The sequence below is a fragment of the Octopus sinensis genome, linkage group LG2 (assembly GCF_006345805.1).
Source record: "Octopus sinensis linkage group LG2, ASM634580v1, whole genome shotgun sequence".
Lineage (NCBI taxonomy): Eukaryota > Metazoa > Mollusca > Cephalopoda > Octopoda > Octopodidae > Octopus > Octopus sinensis.
Genome location: NC_042998.1, coordinates 106,739,769 through 106,759,954, shown reverse-complemented (window position 1 = coordinate 106,759,954; position 20,186 = coordinate 106,739,769). Strand labels below are relative to the sequence as shown.

General features: G+C 31.4%; 1 protein-coding gene across 6 annotated transcripts in view; it reads right to left on the bottom strand.

Moving 5' to 3' along the window:
* Positions 1 to 3,963: 3,963 nt before the first annotated feature.
* The window catches only part of LOC115232609 (trinucleotide repeat-containing gene 6A protein), an 88,163-nt gene continuing 71,940 nt past the window's right edge, over positions 3,964 to 20,186 (bottom strand). For 5 of the 6 annotated variants that reach the window (XM_029802588.2, XM_036498781.1, XM_029802586.2 and 2 more), the window contains 7 exons: positions 18,640 to 18,762; positions 14,139 to 14,285; positions 12,568 to 12,654; positions 12,008 to 12,065; positions 9,630 to 11,429; positions 6,629 to 6,690; positions 3,964 to 5,562 (listed from right to left, as the gene is read on the bottom strand). In XM_029802588.2, coding sequence (XP_029658448.1) covers positions 5,080 to 5,562; positions 6,629 to 6,690; positions 9,630 to 11,429; positions 12,008 to 12,065; positions 12,568 to 12,654; positions 14,139 to 14,285; positions 18,640 to 18,762 — 2,760 coding nt within the window. In that variant the 3' untranslated portion in view covers positions 3,964 to 5,079. The remainder of the gene's footprint in view (positions 5,563 to 6,628; positions 6,691 to 9,629; positions 11,430 to 12,007; positions 12,066 to 12,567; positions 12,655 to 14,138; positions 14,286 to 18,639; positions 18,763 to 20,186) is intronic. The other variant, XM_029802590.2, reaches the window with a different exon arrangement.

Genomic DNA, 20,186 nt, shown 5'->3' with positions numbered 1-20,186 from the left:
ACACACATAATATATAAAGAAGTGCTCATGTCAATGACAGAGACAAGACATAAAAATATCTAAATAGGTTTGTACAAAACAAGCCACAAGAGGCAGCTTTGAGTTTTAGCAGTAGCTGTGGCAGTAATTATTATTGATATTGTGGTGATAAATCTGCCTCTCTAGCAGCAAGTCATAATTAAGCAGGTGCAAGATCTATTCAGTATATTTGGGGTACACAGACAGACACACTGACATTTTGCAACACACATACATGTAGATTATATTTCACAAACACATATACAAATGACATACTTTTTTTTTTTATTAATTATAATAGGTTGTTATTGGGAAAGATACGACATACAACACACAGCCCGACTGGCAAGTTAACAAGGCCTTTTCACATTGATTGTCGTATAAAAAGAGATATAGAGGGAGAGAGAAAAGAAAGAGAAAGTAATGACTGCAAAGGGGGGAAAATGGTAAAGAGAGAGAGGAATATTTCAACAGACTCAGCAGTGTTATTTATGTTTTTATGAGTGTTTTGTGTATTGTTTTCATCAAGCTGCCACAAGCCATTTCGTAGCAGAAAAGGGTACTGCGTTGTTTAGTTGGTTTCAAATAGGTTTTTCATTTAAAATTTGCTTTTGTTAATCATAAAGATGATGATATAGTCATTATTTTAATAATAATAGTAATAATAATTATTACTACTATCATTATAGCTAGTATGATAACAATAATAACATGGTTTAAATATATTTAAATTTTTCTTTTTACTTCTAAAAGAAAAGAAAAAAAAAATTTTTTTTCTTTTAAAATACAGTAATTTAAAAATTAATCAATTTGCAATGTTTTCCTTTCTACAGCTACTTGGTTCATTGTTTAAATTGTTAAAAGTTATATAATCAAAATTACTCACTTTTAAATTACAAATCTATTTTAAGATGAAGTTTTTCAATGACTAACAATGAATGAAATTAATTTATTTAAAATATTTTGATGATGAAGAGAATGACCATTTGTCCCTAATTTCTTTTTCTTTAATAATTTAAAAGTACTAAGATGCATGTATATATGCTATACATACATATACACACACATGTATATACATATTTATATGTGTACATATATCTTATGCATACAAATATTCACACATATCTATGATTTATGGATTTGTTCAATCATCTTTTGTGTAAGTATAAAATAGTCCAATAGACTCAAGTCAAGGCAGCAGCATAATTAGCTTACTCTGATAATGTATCTTCAAATGTTACACAAGGCCAAAAAGTTTGTCACAAATCAAAATTGAAATGCCACCTGTAAGTATGGATGTGTGTATATATATATATATATATATATATATATATATATATATACTACATATACATACATGTGTGTGTGCATGCATGTGAGTGTATGTGTGTATTTATATATATATATGTATACACATATACATATATACACACACACATGTATGTATTCAATCAACTGAAACCAAAAGTTTCCATAAACACTGTGGCTTGTTTCATCAACCAACCATTTTGATTCAAAATGACTGACTGATGAAACAAGGTATAATGTTTCTTGAAACTTCTAGTTTCAGCTGATCAAATTAAATTGACACTCTACTTCTGGTATTGAGTACTTTTTCTCCAGTTTGTTATTACTAGAATGTATTTTAATGCTTTTGGTTTTTCTTAAACTCCTTCCTTTTTTTATCTTATAACTGATCAAAACTGTTAGCTTGAATTATTTAGAAGTCAAGACTGCCTTTTTGTTTATTATTAATTTTAGGGAAGGTGGAGGTTGTTTTAACTTTTTCCTTCTTTTTAAATTAAAGAAAATATCACAAAATGAAGGCTAGCAACAAATTTCACACCATTATTAAAAAAGAAAAGCAATTAAAAAATTTAAATGTTCAAATAAAAATCAAATGAAAAAAATAAATATTTATATATCAATTTTAGTTTTACTTCCCATCTTGTATTTTTGTTTTTAAACTCAATATATTTAATATATTTTGAAGCCAAAAATTAAACAACCCCAAAATTATTAATTTAATTTTAAAAAATTGCTGAAAAGTAAATTGAAATGAAAGTGTTTTTTTTTTAAATTTTTTTTTTACTTGTTATCTTTTTAAGGGGAGGAATCCCTGTCTATGTAATTATGAAATGCAAATAATTTGTCAAAGTTAATACAATTTATATGTGCTTAACTCTCATGCTTTGTTTCTTTAATTTGTTTGGTTTTATTCCTGTGCCTTTAGTCATTTACAGTTAAAAGGAATATTTCATCACATTGTTGCAAAATGAATAAATGATTTAACTCTCACATAATAACTTCTTGTTATTAATACAAACTACCATACACTTAAATTAAGAAAAGGAATAAGAGAACATGTAGATTCACTAAAATAATCGTTGTAAGAAAAATAAGAATGACAAATGAAGATAAGAACAGAGTTTAGGTGGTTTATAGAAATTATGAATGGCAATGTGAATAGCATTACCAACCCCCTCTCCCTACAGAAAGACACCACATTTGATAATTTTTAAACATTGGTTTAAAAAGTTGAAAAAAAAATTTGATCAATACTGGCAAATTCACAGAGGAGAATGTACAGAATAATATGTATGTGTATGTATGTATGTGCGTGTGTATAGATATAGATATACACACTCACAGACACAATGTATTTGTGTGTTTGCAGGTGTGTATGTATATATGCATACATATACATACACACAAACACATACATATACATATATCATGGAAGAGCTTACCTCAGAAAATACTAACAGCATTTTCAGCTTTTTTAAAAATCTGTAAACAATCCTCATGTTTGCTTTTAGAAAGTTTTGGATTAAGCAACTTGTTCAGTTCTATAATTTAGCAGCTGAAAAGAGGCAGATTGATAATTAGAAATAATAATAATAATAATGATGATAATAATTTTTAAAAAATGCAGAGATCTGGTTAATTATTTACGAAATTTTCTTGTACCCTACCAAAGATTTTGCACCCACATTCGATGCATATTTCAAACAGTTGAATTTAAATGTTACATTCTCTGGAATTCTCCTCAAGTGGAACAAATGCAGCTATTAGCAATAGCTAGGTCAGCAAATTTAGTTTGATGAGATTTTTTTTTTTTTTTTTTATAATAGAATTTTTTTTTAATGCAAGTAGTCTTATATTGTGCATGATTTTAGATTTGTGTTTGTTTTCTTTCTTAGAAAATATACAATACTTAATGAACCATGATGTTAACTCACAACAACTTACAATTAGAAGCTCTAAGCAGTGATTTTTTACAAAAATATATTTAAAAATTACAGAAAAAAAAAATGTTTATTTATCTTAATTTTAATTACAAAAAATCTTTTTGCTCTCTAAATTAACTCATTTGTAGTATGAAAAAATGGTTATGCTTTGTGACAGAACACAAACCAATCGTACATTATTTTGGCACAGACAAAATATTTTTAGATTGTAGTCAAATTTCAGAAGGAAACAAAAAAAATAAAAAATAAATAATAATAATAAATAAATAAAAAATAAAGTAAAAAATAAGAAAAACATTTTCTCATTATCAGCTATTTTCTGTATCACCACTCTAAAGACTGTCATTGCAAACATTCTAAACCAAAATAACTAGCTTCTAGTCTGTTGGTTTTAAATGTAACAATAATTTGGAATTGTTTGATATTTGGAAATTCTTCAAAGATATTTACTGTTTATTTAGTATGTGCTTAAAAAAAATGTAAATTGTTGATCAAGTTTCAACTCAATTAAAATTACTATTAAAATTTTTTTTACCCTTTGGTAACATTTTAAAAGAGTGGAAAAAATAGATTACGACGAAAGGAAAAAAATATCTATGATGGCATATAATCTAAAAATATTTTTCACAAGAACATAAAAATTAAAAATTGGCCATATACTTTGTATATCAAGATTATTAATTAGTTTTCTCTCTTTTTTTGTTTGTTTTGAAGAAGCAATACTTGTTCTTTCAATCATACATACCTCCTTCTTTCAATCATACATGCTTTCCTTATTCTTTCAATTACACAATTCCTAGATCTTTCAGTCATACATAGTTGCTGTTTTCTATATTTTTCTTCTAATTTTTTTTTTACCCACCTTGGTTTTATTACATATGCATGAAGGTAAGAATCAACATCATCAGAGTAAGCATAAGCTCTACATCATTTCTATCATTCTCACTCATTCTTTCTAATCTTGTCATTTCTTCACTCAATAGGATTTGTGTCTATATACGGCTTTGAACAAGCACCGCTTTCTGCTGCCAGCAGTTCCTAGCTGCTGTTGCTGCTGTAGGAACTAGTTATATCTCCATTGCATTGGACAATAAAACTAGGCATAACTTCAAAAGATTATCACATGACAAAATTTGACTATTTCTGGTCAACTTTAACTGTCACTTTTTTGGGGGAATGGGGGGTGGGAAAGTTTATATATATACATATACATATATATATACATATATATATATATATATATAATATAATATAATATATATATATGTATATATGTATGTATATATATGTGTGTATATTTGTTTTTCTTCTGCTTCAAAAACAGTTCATACAACAGCTGATTGCACCCGATTCATAATTTATAATATAATTAAATGACTTTTCAAATTAAATTTCATTCTCTATAATGCTGCATGGTTATCAGATCTTTTTTTTTGCTTTTTTTTTTTTACAATGTTTTTTTTTCTTTTAATATATAGAAAGAAAAACAAAAACGAACAAAGTATGAATGAATATGTTGCCATGAAAGCTACGAGATCTGGTTTCACAGAGGAGATTTAGTTGTTTCATTATTTTTGTTTTTAAAATAACAAGTGAAAGGACAAGGGGTTATGTTTATGTACGTGTAGCCATTTGGGTAGGAGTCAGATAAATAAGAAATAAAAACTAGAGATCACAGAGAGAGACACAGACAGAGACAAAGTGATAGAGAGACAAGACAAATATAGTACAATGAAGAAAGTGTGGTGTGAGTTGGATGGAGGAAAAATAAAAGAATAAAAATTTTCACAGGGTAGGGAGAAAAAAAAAATCACATAGATTCTCCCCCCAGAATATTGCCAAGTAAAGGAGCAGAACCATGGTCATCCATTGCAACTCCGCCCCAGAGGCTATTGTTCCACATAGTGTTCCCTGGAAAACCTCCAAATTGAACAGAAGCAGGCATGTTCCAGTGATTTTCGTTGCGGCTGCTGTAGTGTGGAGGTGCACCAGGTTGTGGTGGGGGTGGAGGCCGATAATCTGATTGAGAGGACTGCGACCATTGACTAGTGGATGGGGGTGCTGCTGAAGTAGTTGAACTTTGCTCCACTAAGTGGTTAGCCTCACGTTCTGAAACAAATTCAGCTAATATGGTTGTGTTTCCAAGAACACAAGTATTCAAAGCCTTTTGAGCCTTCACTGCTTCATCTTTGGATGAATAACGTACAAGGGCTTGGCCATGGTTGAGGCTAAGGTAGAAAAATTGCAGAGGTCCATGTTGTTGGCACAGAGTTTTTAAAGTAGAGCCATCAATCTGGAATAATAAAATAAACAAAAAAATAAATATTAATATAGTTGCAATATTTAATTAAAAAAAAAGAAAAGAAAATATTTTCTCTTGCAAAACTGTATCAGGCTAAAATAACATTTCACTGCAAATGAATAACTGAATATACTAACTGGACGTTATATGACAGCCAATATTCTGTGCATGTATGAATATACAGATACAATACCAATATTCCACTGAACTTTTTAATAATTCTTTCTGGAAACTATCTTTAACATTTTCTTGAGAATGTATATTGATGTTGGAATCTTTTGTGCCCAATATTTTCATGAACTTGTTAAACATTTTTATGTTCTTAACATGTCCTTGTTACCAAAGACTGTATATATGTATTGTAGCATTTTGTGACAACCAATAATTAACACAACCAAACTTTTACATGTTACTTTTGACAATCTTTTTCTAAAGAGTGAAACCGGTAAAGTAAATAAACATCTTTTAAAATTGCATTTTCAAACCTTCTTTCGTATATATGTATATATATATATATATATATATATATATTTTCAATATTTTATAATGTTGCCAATGTTATCTTCCTTTATATTTTTATTAGAAAAAAATTTATGCTGATTTCAAACAGCACATATTTGTGTAAATTTCTAGAAGGAATTCCATTAACATAGCTAGTTCAATATTATAAGCTTCTGTAGGATTACCTTCAAACATAACATTGAGAGAAATTGAAGGCTCTAGACAGATTGCAATATAATAAAACTTTCTAATACATTTAATATTCATTTTTCATCAGGTTTCCAAAACCTGAAATGATTGGTTAGGTAAGTTAAACAACAAAACTTTATTAAAGTTTTCTCCATTTAACTTTAAGAGAATAATCTGCATATAGCTCAATATGAGAACATTCAGATGCTATCAAAAATATATACTTGAGATCAAACTCTAAAAATAAACTATCAAATTAGGATTTATACTTTGTAAGGATCATATTATTATTTAAATAAATTTTACTTCTACTTCATTTTGACAGTCTTATCATTGATAAATGTATAGAAATAAAAGAAAAACTGACCTGGGGAGTGAGATTCCTGAGGACCAACCAGTTACTTACAACCCATGATGCGGACGAGTTGACTGAAAAGAATAATTATAAGGAATAGTAAAAAGAGATCTTAAAATATAAGTTTAAAATGTTTTATAGCTACAATAGCTTTTGATAAACTATAAGAAACTACTTTTATGAAGAAAATGTTCTCAAATTTTTCTTTTCTTTGTGTGTGACATGCATAATGCAATGTTTAAAAAGAAAATAAACATGGATACATATTAATTTTGAAATAATTCTCAAGAATTGTAATAAAATTCTTTAACTATTTGTAACTGAAACAGAAGTATTTAACCCTCTTTTTTTTTATTAACTATTCTGACAATTCAAATACTAAAGGGTCTAAAAAAGAGCCTTGCCTCTCACTGGATTAACATTCATAAATAGCACTCAAGTTTTTGATGAATACTATTAGAACAAGATTTATGCAATGCAGGACTAAGTAATTTTTACAGGAAATTTTATTCCACACCTTTTGATTTATACTGTTTTTAATATGACATCCCAAGATATTAACTCAAAGCATTTCTGCCAAATGTTGAGTTTTAGAATTGAAAAATACACAAACACTCAAACATACAATGTAGGTATTGATATTGTAAGAATAGAAATAAGCTAAAATAGCAATAATTCATCAAAGAATAAAGAATACAGAGAACTAATTGACATGAAGGAAGACTACCATGATTTTATATATGGATTTCGATGAGGTAAAAGTCTATTCTTTAACTGGCTCTAGTCACCGGACTGCATACATGTTACAGTAGTGCCTTCAAATGTTTTAGCTAATATCAATAGTTAGATATATGTTTAGTTAACATCAGGTAATGACAATGACAAAAGTTAACTGAGCATAAAGGAAGGAATCAATACGAATCACTCTACTGCTAGATATTTCCATTTGAGGAATCAATTTCTTGCCATCCCACACTGACAAACACTGTGGTGGCAGTTGACCTTCAGATCAAACTAAGTAACAACATTATTAGTTTCTTGAATTGCTGATACTATCTATTGGTTGAAAATCAGTGTCAACGTTTTGATGACAGAGTGGGATCTGAACTCAGAATGCACAGGGGCAGCACAGATGTTGCAAGGCATCCCAGTTAACATTCTAACAATTCTACTAATCCACCACTCTTGGCTTGGTACAATTTTTAAAATCTACCCTGAAAGGATGAAAAACAAAGTTGATTTGAATTCAAGGAATAGATAGAGAGATAACAAATACCATAAGGTATTCTATCCAACATTTTAAAAACTCTGGATTTTCCAATGCATATACATGTCATTGCCTAAGGTACTGCACAGTGCTGTCAAACTTAACCACAGCCATGCCTGCTCCAGTTAAGTTCATATAATATAGAGACTTCTACAGTTTTATTTTATTGTTTTCAGATAGGAGAAAGAGAAGAGTGCTTGTGACCCTTGTACAGGCTCTGAGACAGGTGAGAAGAAAGAAACAGGATTCATGGGTTGTTGCAACAGGAAGAAGCACACCAAGATGTCACTTTATCCTCATAGAGCAGACTTGCTTATGTATACATATATTTAGTGAAAGCACATAGCCTAGTGGTTAGAGTGTTGCACTTGCAATCATGAGATCATGATCTTGATTCCTGGACCGGGTGGTGTGTTGTGTTCTTGAGCAAAATACTTCATTTCATGTTGCTGTGATCATTTTGACCAAAGTTGATTTGATGGGAGGGAATGAGCTAATGTGTGACACAAACATTTGATCACTATAAACAAATCTGTGTTTTTGTTCAGCAAAAAATTGTGAAACCCTTATCTACCGTTTAATAATGAGTCCATAATAATATATATATCTACTTTTGATTTTATGCTTTTATATCATATTTCACCTTATTTCAAAATTTGTACAGCTGTATAACTGACAAAAATAGTTCTGAAAAGAAAAGATTTTTTTTATGCCATTCGTTGAAAGGTCTTGGAGAATTTTGACAGCATAAATAAAGACATCAACAATCAAACGTGGAAAAATATTTAAAGACTATCATATCAAAGAAAAGAAAACAAAAAAAAAATACCAAGCTGAAGAACAAATAAGTTTTTGATTGTTTTTAGGAGAATAATAACATATCTGCCATTAATAAAACTCAAACAGAAGCAAAATTCCAAATGGCTAGTAAATTTGTGATGAATTTATCTACAAGATAACCTATTTATAACTCAATATTTTTTGTTCTTTCAAAACTCTTGAAATTTGATCCTTCAGTAAATATCTGATAAAACTTCTTTATGAATTGAACCCAGATATGTAAAACAATACTCAACATTTCTCGTGCTACAAATGATTAGAGGTGAACGAAACCATCCTCTATTCCTGCTCACAGTGAAATGGACTTGTCTGTTGAAAGATAAGTGTCTTGGTCAGAATAGGTACTAGTGCACTTTCAACAGATTAATTGATTGGTGACTTAGTAATTAGACATCTTTTACAAAAGCATAATGTAACTATAGCTTTATTGGGAAGGGTAATACCCATGACTGTGGCAGGGCTTCCATGATATTCAAGGGATGGATGTGTAGAAGAAATCACGAATCACATGTTGCTGCAGTGGAAAGACACCCGTCATAGTATCAAAATTATCTTTATCATTGAAGTACATAAATTTCTGCTGATACTCTTGTACTTTGAGCTCTCAGCTACATTACCTTTACAGCTCTTATTTGTTCTATCAGCTATTTTACACTCTAAATAGATTACTGAATATCTTATTTTAATACAATATTTGAAAAATTTGTTTAAAACATCAACCAAGTAGAAATAGAAAAACCTAGTTGTTAACATACTTAAAATGTTACATATTTTTCAAAACATATATCAAGTTGAGAGAAAACACTGAATAAACAAATACTTCCTCAAAGCAGTTTGAAAACCATAATTCAAATTAACATTTAAGGTAAAGGTTATTTTTGTTTTTAAGAGACTAATGACACTAACCTGAAGGGAATGGTTCAGTTGATCTTCCAGACCAAGATACCTGACGGCTGCCAGGAAAAGAGCTGCTGTTCCAGCTGGATGTGGATGCTGATGTAGTTTTGTTATGAACAAGGCCTGGTGGAGGGCGAGCAGAATTGCCACTAGATTTGGGTTGCAAAGGCACACCCCAGACCTCAGAAGTGAAGCTGGTGGGAGTAGTAACAGAATCAGCTGAGCTCCAATTCTTTTGAGTTCCACCACCAATTGTTTGAGATGAATTGCTTGTCTTAGGGAAGTCTTTCATTGGCCATGATTCTGAAGTGACAATTGGACCGGCTTTGGTAATACTAGAGGAAAAGTTATTCAAATAATCATCTTTTATAGTATTAACACTCAGTGAACGAGAAAAACTTCCTGGAGTGATGTATGGATCATCTTCCACACTTTTAGTACCAGTAATTCCTTGCCAGGGCTTACCAGGGACAAATTCTGGAATCATATCATTCAAATTGAGTGCAGATGAAGAGCTAGCAGATTGAGATTCCTTCACTTGAGAAATGTCTTTGGAAGATTCAACTTGACTATTTGTTCCAATTGGAGATACATTGGGCCAATTTTGGGATGAAGTTGTGGGGGCATTTGACCAAGTTGAATCACTGAGGCCAAGACTCAAGTCATATCTTCCTAAATTTGAAGAAGACATAGGGTGATGGAGAGGTTTGGAACCCACAGCCTTATTCATCATTGGATCAGGGGGAATATTGGCATCTTTATCAGGAGAAGGACGTTTCCACTGGTTGAGAAGACGGGACTGAGAGCAGGTGGATATGGATATGTTGGTCATATCATTCTGCAAGGGTGAGAAAGCCTCTATTGGTTCAGGTATATTTTGAGGTTTGGGAAGATTTTGCTGGGCCTGAGCTATTTGCTGCTGTAGCTGCAGCATTTGTGTCTTAAATCGATTGATTGTTTGGTCCATTTGCTTTTGAGTGTGACTGGCATTCCCACCACTACCATTTCGGTTCTGTTGCTGTAGGAACTGCTGCCTTGTAACAAGCTGTTGCAAGCCTGATTGCATTTGCAGAAGTTGCTGCAAAAGAAGGAGCATTGGAGGAGGCAATTGCTGGTTTAGCAATTGTGGGCTGATAAGCCCTGCCTGGACGGCCATTCGAAGCTGTTGCAAGATTTGGTGCTGTGCTAACTGCTGTTGCACAGTGTTAGTGGTTGGAAGTTGGTTGTTACTTCCAGCACCACTAGTGTTGCTCCCTCCTGCAGTAACTGTATTTCCACTAGCACCAGGGTTATTAGTGCTGACACTAATACTACCACCACTTCCACGACCACCTACCGGTCCCTGTGTAGAGTTCATTACTTGTTGAGGATGTGATTGCACTTGAGGAGGTGTTGCTGGTTGATGTTGTTGCTGTTGTTGCGATGGCTGTGTTTGAGGGCCTTGGCTCATTTGTAATGATTGTTGTTGTTGCTGCTGGTGCTGCTGTTGTTGCTGCTGGTTCATTTTATGCAGAACTTTTTGCTGAAGGATAGCATTCTGATTATTACTCATAATAGGCGGGGGTAGACTAGAGATTGCTTTATGAGGGAGTGTGTGTGACTGATTGGAGAGCTGAGATTGAGCAGTTGGAAATGGAGTATTTTGCATGGAGATATTAGGCACAAAATGACTACTGTCAGACTGACTATCAGATATGTCATCATTTAAGCCACTAGCTGTATCAATAATTCCAGATAATTTGCGTTTGGAATCCATTTGGAATACATCCTCATCTTTTTTCATAGCTGTAGCACCTTGTCGCAAATCAGCTAAAAAAGTAAATAAACAGATCATTTATTAAATAAATGATTAAATAAACAGATCATTTAGATATAGCTAAAGAAAATCTACAAGTCATAAAACATAAGACAACCAAACTAATTAAATAGAAAACTAGAAACTAATCAAATAACGAAAATCTTATCTTCATTATACAAATTTCAAAGTATAATTAGAATATACAAAATTAGAATAGAGGAATGTATAAATCAATTACAAGCATTATATTTCTTAGTACTTGAAATGAGTTTCTTTTCTTTTAAACTGACTAGCTGTTGGTGAAATAAAAAATATCCCAATAAATAGGAAACTTAGAACATATAATGATTTACTCATGGAAATACTTTGTACTATTTGTAGTTGATATATTCCCAGTGAATGTATTGTTTTAGAAAATATTATTTTGAAGTATATATGTTTTAATATCTCATTTAAAACCAATCACATATTACAAATTTTGAGACCAAAATGGTCTTGCTAACTATCTGTATATCTAAGTAACCTCCATATTATTTATATTAATAGGTCATAAATTAATAGAAAATCAATATTTGATTTACAATCTTACCGAGGGCATTATCATAGTTCATGTTATGGTTGATCAGGGCAGTTTGGGCATCATCTCTCTATAATAATAATAATAAGTTTCTTTTATTTACAAGGTTACAAAGCATTGAGGGTAATACAAAGAGGCAATACATAAAAAAAAATGGTTTATAGAAAGTAGAAGTTAACAAAAACAAAATATATCAACAAGAAATAACAAGGTTGGAAAGGGGAACAATAGGGAAATAAACGGCAATGCAATACGATTTTAGAAGAGAAAAATTAAGGAAAAAAAAAGTTGTACTTTCAGTTTGTGAATTAAACTTTCAAGCTAACACACAGTATCCAATGAACCACACAACTTCTATAATTGCTGATAAATCATATATTTGATCCTCCATACAAAGAGACATGAAAAATGCATAGAATTAAGGGGAGGGAAAGTTAACTTTAAAAAAAAAAACTCAGTTAATCAACACTCCTTAAATACACTGTAAGATTGATAAAAGAGAAAATATTTAGCTGGTCTATGAGAGCTAGCTTCAGATATTCCTTTAACAAAATAGTTTAATGAAAGCTTACCTTGAAACCCATGTCAGTGAGTTGCTGCAAAAGCTTCACTCTCATGAGAGGAGCTTGGCTACCACCACCGGGAAACTTGTTAGCACCCTGTAAAAATGAAACATAATTATTTCTTCCCTACAATATTTAATTGTAATTGAGAAAGAAAATTTAGCTTGGAATTATTACCAAATAACCAGTGTTTGTTTGTGTCTACATGGATGTTCATGAAAACTATGTCTATGTAAATGTGTTTATCAAATCTTACTATATCAATTACATTTTGCTTGAGAGACACCACAAAGCATTATTTAATGTTTTAGTTGTTAGCAATGAAAAAGGGTATTGTGTAGTAAAAGTAACTGTTCCATGTAGAAAAGAACTACAACTCAAAGACTGGTCATCCACTACAGAGCTAGAAAATATATCAGCAACAAATAACAACTAATCTTCCACAAATTTCAGATGATACCACAATGTAACATTGCTCTCACACCCAAGATATTGATGCTACTGCTGCAGCAGCAACATGCACATGTGCACACACACAGACACATCTTAGACTGCATCCAAATAAATTACTTGAGTGATTGGCATGGAATCACAATCACACTCCATATTGGTCCACAAATATGCGACCTCTTTTCTCTGTATTTACAACTACTTCTACACTAGAATCTGCTCCTTGGAGCAAAGTGCCATTTCCACTCAGGCAGCTCTGACTCACTCATATCTCCACCATTTGTCACCCATATTCTGTCTTACTTCCCCGGCCTTGAAATAGCCACTTTAGCATGTCTTTCTCCTCAGAATGTCATGTCAGTCCCTACTCACACATTTTTTTTTGTAATAGTTCAAGCAGAATGTTAATGGCATCAATCTCACTAGTCTTGGAGGTCTTGCTAAGGCTACTGATACATCCACTTCTTTCCTCAAAGCAAGACAATAAATATAATTTCTAAACTATCAGACTAGCTTTTTACTTCTTTACTATTTTGATTAATCAAATTTATGATTTTATTACCCACTTCTGCTGCCTCAATCATAAGCTGATGAAGCATGATTCAATAGTTTAGCTTTCATTTCAAATTTTACCAGTGCTAATTTTCATTTCACAAGACTTCAAAGATGTGTGGTAAAAGTAGTTACTGTAATATATTCGAAAATATACAGTTTTTTTCTATTTTTATTTTCTTTTTACATCAACTTTTTTCAGGTTAACATACTCTTGCTAATTCAAATATTTTAAGTGCTTAGAATTTGATTTTTTTACTTTAGTAAATATTTATGGCATTAGGAAGGGCATCCAGCCATAGAAACCATGTCAAAGCAGACATTGGAGATTGGCACAAACCTTTGGATCACTGGCTCCTGTTGAAAGGCCTGACCCATGCTAGCACAGAAAACAGATGATAAATGGTACTGCTGATCACAAAAATAATGTTTCTAATTTTATCTAAACTTTTAAAGATAAGGGCAAAATTCTCTCACGGTTCAAAAACATTTAACTTTTTGGACTAATTGTCTAGGGCCTCAGCTTTCAGCTAATATATTTACAATGTATTAAGCACTCTCTACTTGAAATTGCTTACCTTGAAATTATTCCGTTTGCCTTTCCAACCGGGAGCACTACTCCATGAACTATTTTCCTGAGGTCCCTCATTCCATGTGCCCATGTCAGCATCATGCCAAGCAGTATCAACACTAGGATTACCTATACTGCTATCTTCATTCCAACCCTGTTGTAGAGAATCATACTCAGAATGTTTAATGTCTGAGGCCAACAACTTAATATGGAAACGGAAGAAGTAATAGCAATATATCAGCATTTCTAAGTTGACATAATGAAAACTGTAAATTAAACATAATCCTTTTTAGGGAAACTATTCTAACAATTTAAATTTACCATGATTAAACAAAAAATACACACAGCAGTAAAAAATGAAGTTAAAGATGATGTTGAGAGACAAAAAAAGAGAAAAGGAGAAGGAGGGAACAAGACAAGATTTATAGTATTCCCAGGCTCTTAGAAATGAAAGAGTTATGTTGTTAATAAAAACATGTTAGTTTAATAAGATTATCATTGAACGGCAAGCAATACATGACATCTGACAACACAGATTATATTTTTAGATTTCAAAAATTTAATAGCAATTTATATTTTAAAACATTTGGAGAGTGGAAGAAAAAAAAAAGCACTTTCCTTAGTACTTAACGAACTAGCAAAAAAAAAGTTTCTAAAAGCTAGATGCCCTTCCAGATATGAATTTCTTCGCAAAAATATGAGCGATACATATTTTCCAGCTAATTAAGTAAATAACATAGTATGATTGAGCCTAACAGTTCAAGGAAATATATGGTAATGGAGTTAGAATTTACTGAATAACTTACTCACCAAGTGTCAAGTAAAAAAAAAAATCTCTAATCAATAACTTTTAAATTTAAATTAAAGAATTGTAGTTACTTAGATATTTGTAGCTCTGCTAGGACACCAAAATCTCTTTTTGCCTATTCATTTTTTAAAAATTGTCATGTTTCTTGTTTTCCACAATTTGGTAACCAGCATTGGTGTATTACTGTCCCCATAACTTAGTGGTTTGGCAAAAAGTGACCAATAGAATAAGTACCAAGCTTAAAATAAAATAAGTACTGGGATCAATTCATTTGACTAAAAATTCTTCAAAGTGGTGCCTCTATATGGCCAGTCAAATGTGTTAACAAACAAGGTATCATCATCATTTAGCGTCCACTTTCCATGCTAGCATGGGTTGGACGGTTCAACTGGGGTCTGTGAAGCCAGAAGGCTGCATCAGGCCCAGTCTGATCTGGCAGTGTTTCTACGGCTGGATGCCCTTCCTAACGCCAACCACTCCGTGAGTGTAGTGGGTGCTTTTTACGTGCCACCCACACAGGTGCCAGATGGGGCTGACAAACAGCCACGGACGGATGGTGCTTTTTATGTGCCACCGGCACGGGGGCCAGGCGAGGCTGGCAACGGCCACGATCGGATGGTGCTTTTTACATGCCACCGGCATGGGGGCCAGGCGAGGCAGGCAACGGCCACGAATGGATGGTGCTTTTTGCTCAAATATCCCAAAGAACAAGGGCATCTCATTCAAAGGCATTCTCAACAGATTAAGATCTTATGACTCTTCTTGTTTTTGCTAATGGTTTCTCATGCCATTTCAAAGCTTACAGTACTGGAGTTGGAAACAATAAATAGGTTTACTTAAGATTTAAATATTCCATTTCTGTTTGTAACTCTAGAAGATTTAGAAAAATGACCTTATAAGCAATCAACACTTGATTTTCATGATAACAAATTTATAGAGAGTAGTCAATCCTAGAGTTGTAGAAGCATGTAGCTTCATCATCATTTAATGCTGGCAGAAATTTGATGGTTTAATAAGAGCTGGTAAGGCTGCATCAAGCTACATTGTCTGATCTGGCATGGTTTCTACAGCAGGATGCCCTTAATAATGCCAACCACTTTACTGAATATACTGCATGATTTTCACAAGGTACCAGCACTGATGAGAAAAGTTTCAATGCAAGTTTCAGAAGACTAAAGAAGAAACGAGACTACGCAATAGTTATTGGAAAGGTATTCTATATTTTGGGAACTTAATCTGTGATGTACATTTTCCATTATCCTATATCAGTGGTTACAAGTTAGAATTGAAATAAAAAAACCAAATAAAGGTAATTTCAGTTCAGTTTTATAATTACTCATAGATTACAAGTCATTTGTAAGATGCGAAAGCCTTTCTTTTTAATGTGAAAGAATTGTTTTCAATGAATGCAACTTTCCTATAAGAAAAAGAGGACATTTTATAGAATTTTAAGTCTTTTTCTTTTTTTATACTAATTTACATGTAGATTTATATTGCTTGTGTTCTATTATGTACTAATTACTAATCTTACATGAAAGCTGCTTATTAACAAGACATAGTAGGCACAAATATGCACTGAGTTTTAACATATGATGAAACACACTAGATGCCCACTGCCTTAATTTCTAAGAATGTCTTCCAGCACAAGCAGTGAAGATCATTCAAGAGTCAATGATATATAAATATGTCAAGGAATTCTAAGTAGAAGTAAAACAATTTTAAAGAAGCAAATATTGTGAAAAAATTTCCCTTTATTTTCCCCAAAATATTTCAAAGTCTTTCTTTTCCTCTTGCCATACAGTTCCAATTAGTGTAAGCAAATGACACATGGTGTATAATTTAGTCAGTAATTTCTATTCTTTTACCTACCACACAACTCAATCATATCAGTCTTCAATAAACACTATACAATGTACACTAAACTATTTTCTAGACAACACCATTGTAAATCTTCATATTAGAATCCACTGTCATCACAGTGTTACTACTCAGCCATTACATTCTACTCCACTGTCTTCAGTGTTCCTATGTATTCATTACAATCAACACCATTATCTTCAGTGTTACAACTCAGACAATTACACTCTACTCCATTGTCGTCAGTGTTATTATTACTCAGTCATCATACTCTACTTCATTATTCAGTTGTCACATTTTACTCCACTGTTTATAAACAACTACTCAGTTTACCCATTCCACACCTCTATTTTCTGTGCTACTACTCAGCTGTCACTCTAATTGCCTTCATGGAGCTACTACCCAGTCATCACACTTTATTGTCTTCACAGTGCTACAAGTCAGTTGTCACCCTCTCCTCAATTGTTTCCAGATTGTCACTTACTTGTCACATACTATTGTTTTCATAATACTGTTACTATTCAGTTGTCATGCCATACTTTTCACAATGACATTACCGAGTAGTCATAATACCTGACATTACACAGTTGCAACAATCAATAAATGATATCTCATTTGAAAATATGATTTTAATGTAGAGAGGAGAAATTGGAAAGTGATTAGAAATAAATCAAGAGAAATAATGGTAGATATAAATACATAAAATGGAGCTATAAGTCAGATAAAAAGATAGTCCTTAATAATTTATTTCAGAAATATAAACATTATTCTTTTATCTAAATTATTAAAACTTCATAAAATAATAATAATAATAAAAAATGAAAGCATGAACAAATTTTCTGTAAAATTTGAAAACTGTTTCATTAAATTTATGTAACTATAAAACTCATGATAAAAAAAAATATTGCAACAAAAGCCAGAAATTTTAGTTTTTAATTTGTTTTGGAAGAATTTTGATCAATACAACCCTCCCAAAGTATAACAATATTATCTGGAAATGTAAATTTTAAAAAGATTTAATAATTCTACTACTACTTTAACAATTTAGACATAAAGTAGAACAAAAATGTCCAAAAGAAAAAATTTATAACAAAATAATTTAAAGTCCTAGTAAAATTATTGGCAAAACTTTACATATATAATATAGCTATATATTTATAAAATGTCTTATAACTATTTGTTTACAAATTACTATTTTGATACAGTGTATCTTTTAAAGGGATTTTTAAAAACAAAACAAAACAAATATAATCTAAAAGATATCAAGATTTTGGTTGTGTCAACAATATTACATAACAAAGAGTATTGTCACAATCAGCAAAATGCATGATAACAGTAATTGAAAATAACACATTCAGATAATCACCATATTTACCAGCCATTTTGAATGTGATTACACATTTATTCTTACAGCTTACAAAAAAGATGATTTCTTTTATTAACAATTACAAAACTAATAATATTTATAATAATTATTACTGTATTTAAAGTAATAAAAAAAGAATAATAAAAGGGAAGGACAAAAAGAACTTTTTATTTAATTGAAGAAATTAAAAATGCTCAGAAGAAAAATCTGCAAATTGTTTTCCGAATTTTTTAAAAACCTATTTATTTTACTACAATAACCAACCCCAACAGAAACATCCTCTAAACTAACTTCAGAAATGTTGATGAAAATATTCAAAGCCAATAAAACTATAAATGTGGTTTAAGTTTGTTGATGTGATATACATGAGAAGGCCTAACATATATGTACACGTCAGCATATACAGGTTTATTGTCTTAAAGAAGCCAGTCTCTTTGGTAGATTGAAATATCTGTTTCCAAAAGCCTTCTAACTCACCTTTCTTTGAGGATTCCAAGAATTTATGTCATTATCATGCCAGTTAGTTGCTGGTCTATATTTGGAAGCCATAGCTGCAGCCCCCCATTGTGTGCCACCGGTATCCCAACCATTAGATTTTGCCTACAAATTAGAGTTGAAATAACCTGCAATTATCAGTTCAATAGAGCTCTTTTCTAACAGTATCATAAAGTAATGAAATTGGTTTGACAGAATTTTCATTCACTGAGCAGTGAAATTTTGGTGAATTATTATTAAGTTTGAAATCTTATGGTTGACTGATCATCAGGGATTTACTTTCTTTCATTCAAAATATTCTGACAAAGTATAAAAAGTTTTCAATCCAAAAGTAAAGAAAAGATTTGCCCTCCAATTTTGGAAGATTAAGATCTTTTTTTTTTTGTGTGGGGAAACTTTTGAACCCTTTTGTCATTGAATATTACTGCTTAAATATTTAGCAGATAAACCTGAAATAGCAATCCAATTCAAAATGACTGAAGTGTCCAGATTTCAAATTTGGACATTTGTGCACTTTCATGCATCTCAAAAACGTAAGTGCTTTCAAAACCTCACATTCACAAAACAGTTAAGTGATGTGTAAGAATAGAAGTAACTGCAATAAGTTGAATCATAAACAGTTCAATCTGAAATGGTTAAATAGCACACACATATATATATATATATATATATATATATTCACAGGTACAACAAAAAGAATTAATCCTATAAAAAGAACAAATATTAGTACAACAGATATACACTGGATAAATAAATGTTACAAGTTATCAAATTTCTTATAAAAATAATTACAACATTTAAAGAGAAATTCACAATAAAAATTAACAAATTAAACTTCTTTTGAGAAATGTGAGTTACCATACACACATGCGCACACACACACCTGTCATTACTTTTACATTATCAATTTAATAACTATTTTCCTATACTGACAATGTTCAATGAGGATTTCTTATATAATTGATGTTTTTTTCTTTTTATTTTAAAAAAGCTTTCCTTTAGATACCACCCTTGAAAATTGGTGTGTACTTCTATGTCAAGTAATGCATTTCATATATTTTAGTTGGGTCAGGCCATTATGTGTAGATGGGAAAAGACAACGTTAAGTTGATAATGATGGTAATGAAAATGATGTTTGAAAATTACTTCTCTTCTTTTAACTGCTCAGATCCTAACATTTGATTAGATAAATAGGTATATCAACACATTTATTTGGTTCTAATGAGTTTTGACTAGTTTCCCTTGCAATATTTTTGAAGAAAACTTTGGATAAGAAAAGAATAATCTGCCAGACAATGCTACTACATAAAAATGTAACTGAAGTCATTTTATAATACAGAGGCACAATTAAACTAAAGTTAACATAGAAAATAAATAAAATCATGACTTAACCTCAACTGAACATAAATTACAACTAAAATCTAGACACATGAATGTAGAGAATGGACTTGATACACAGATATACAAGACTTGGACTGACAAAGAGACATGCATGGCTTTTGGCTTCACTCTGATGTGCATGTCTTGAC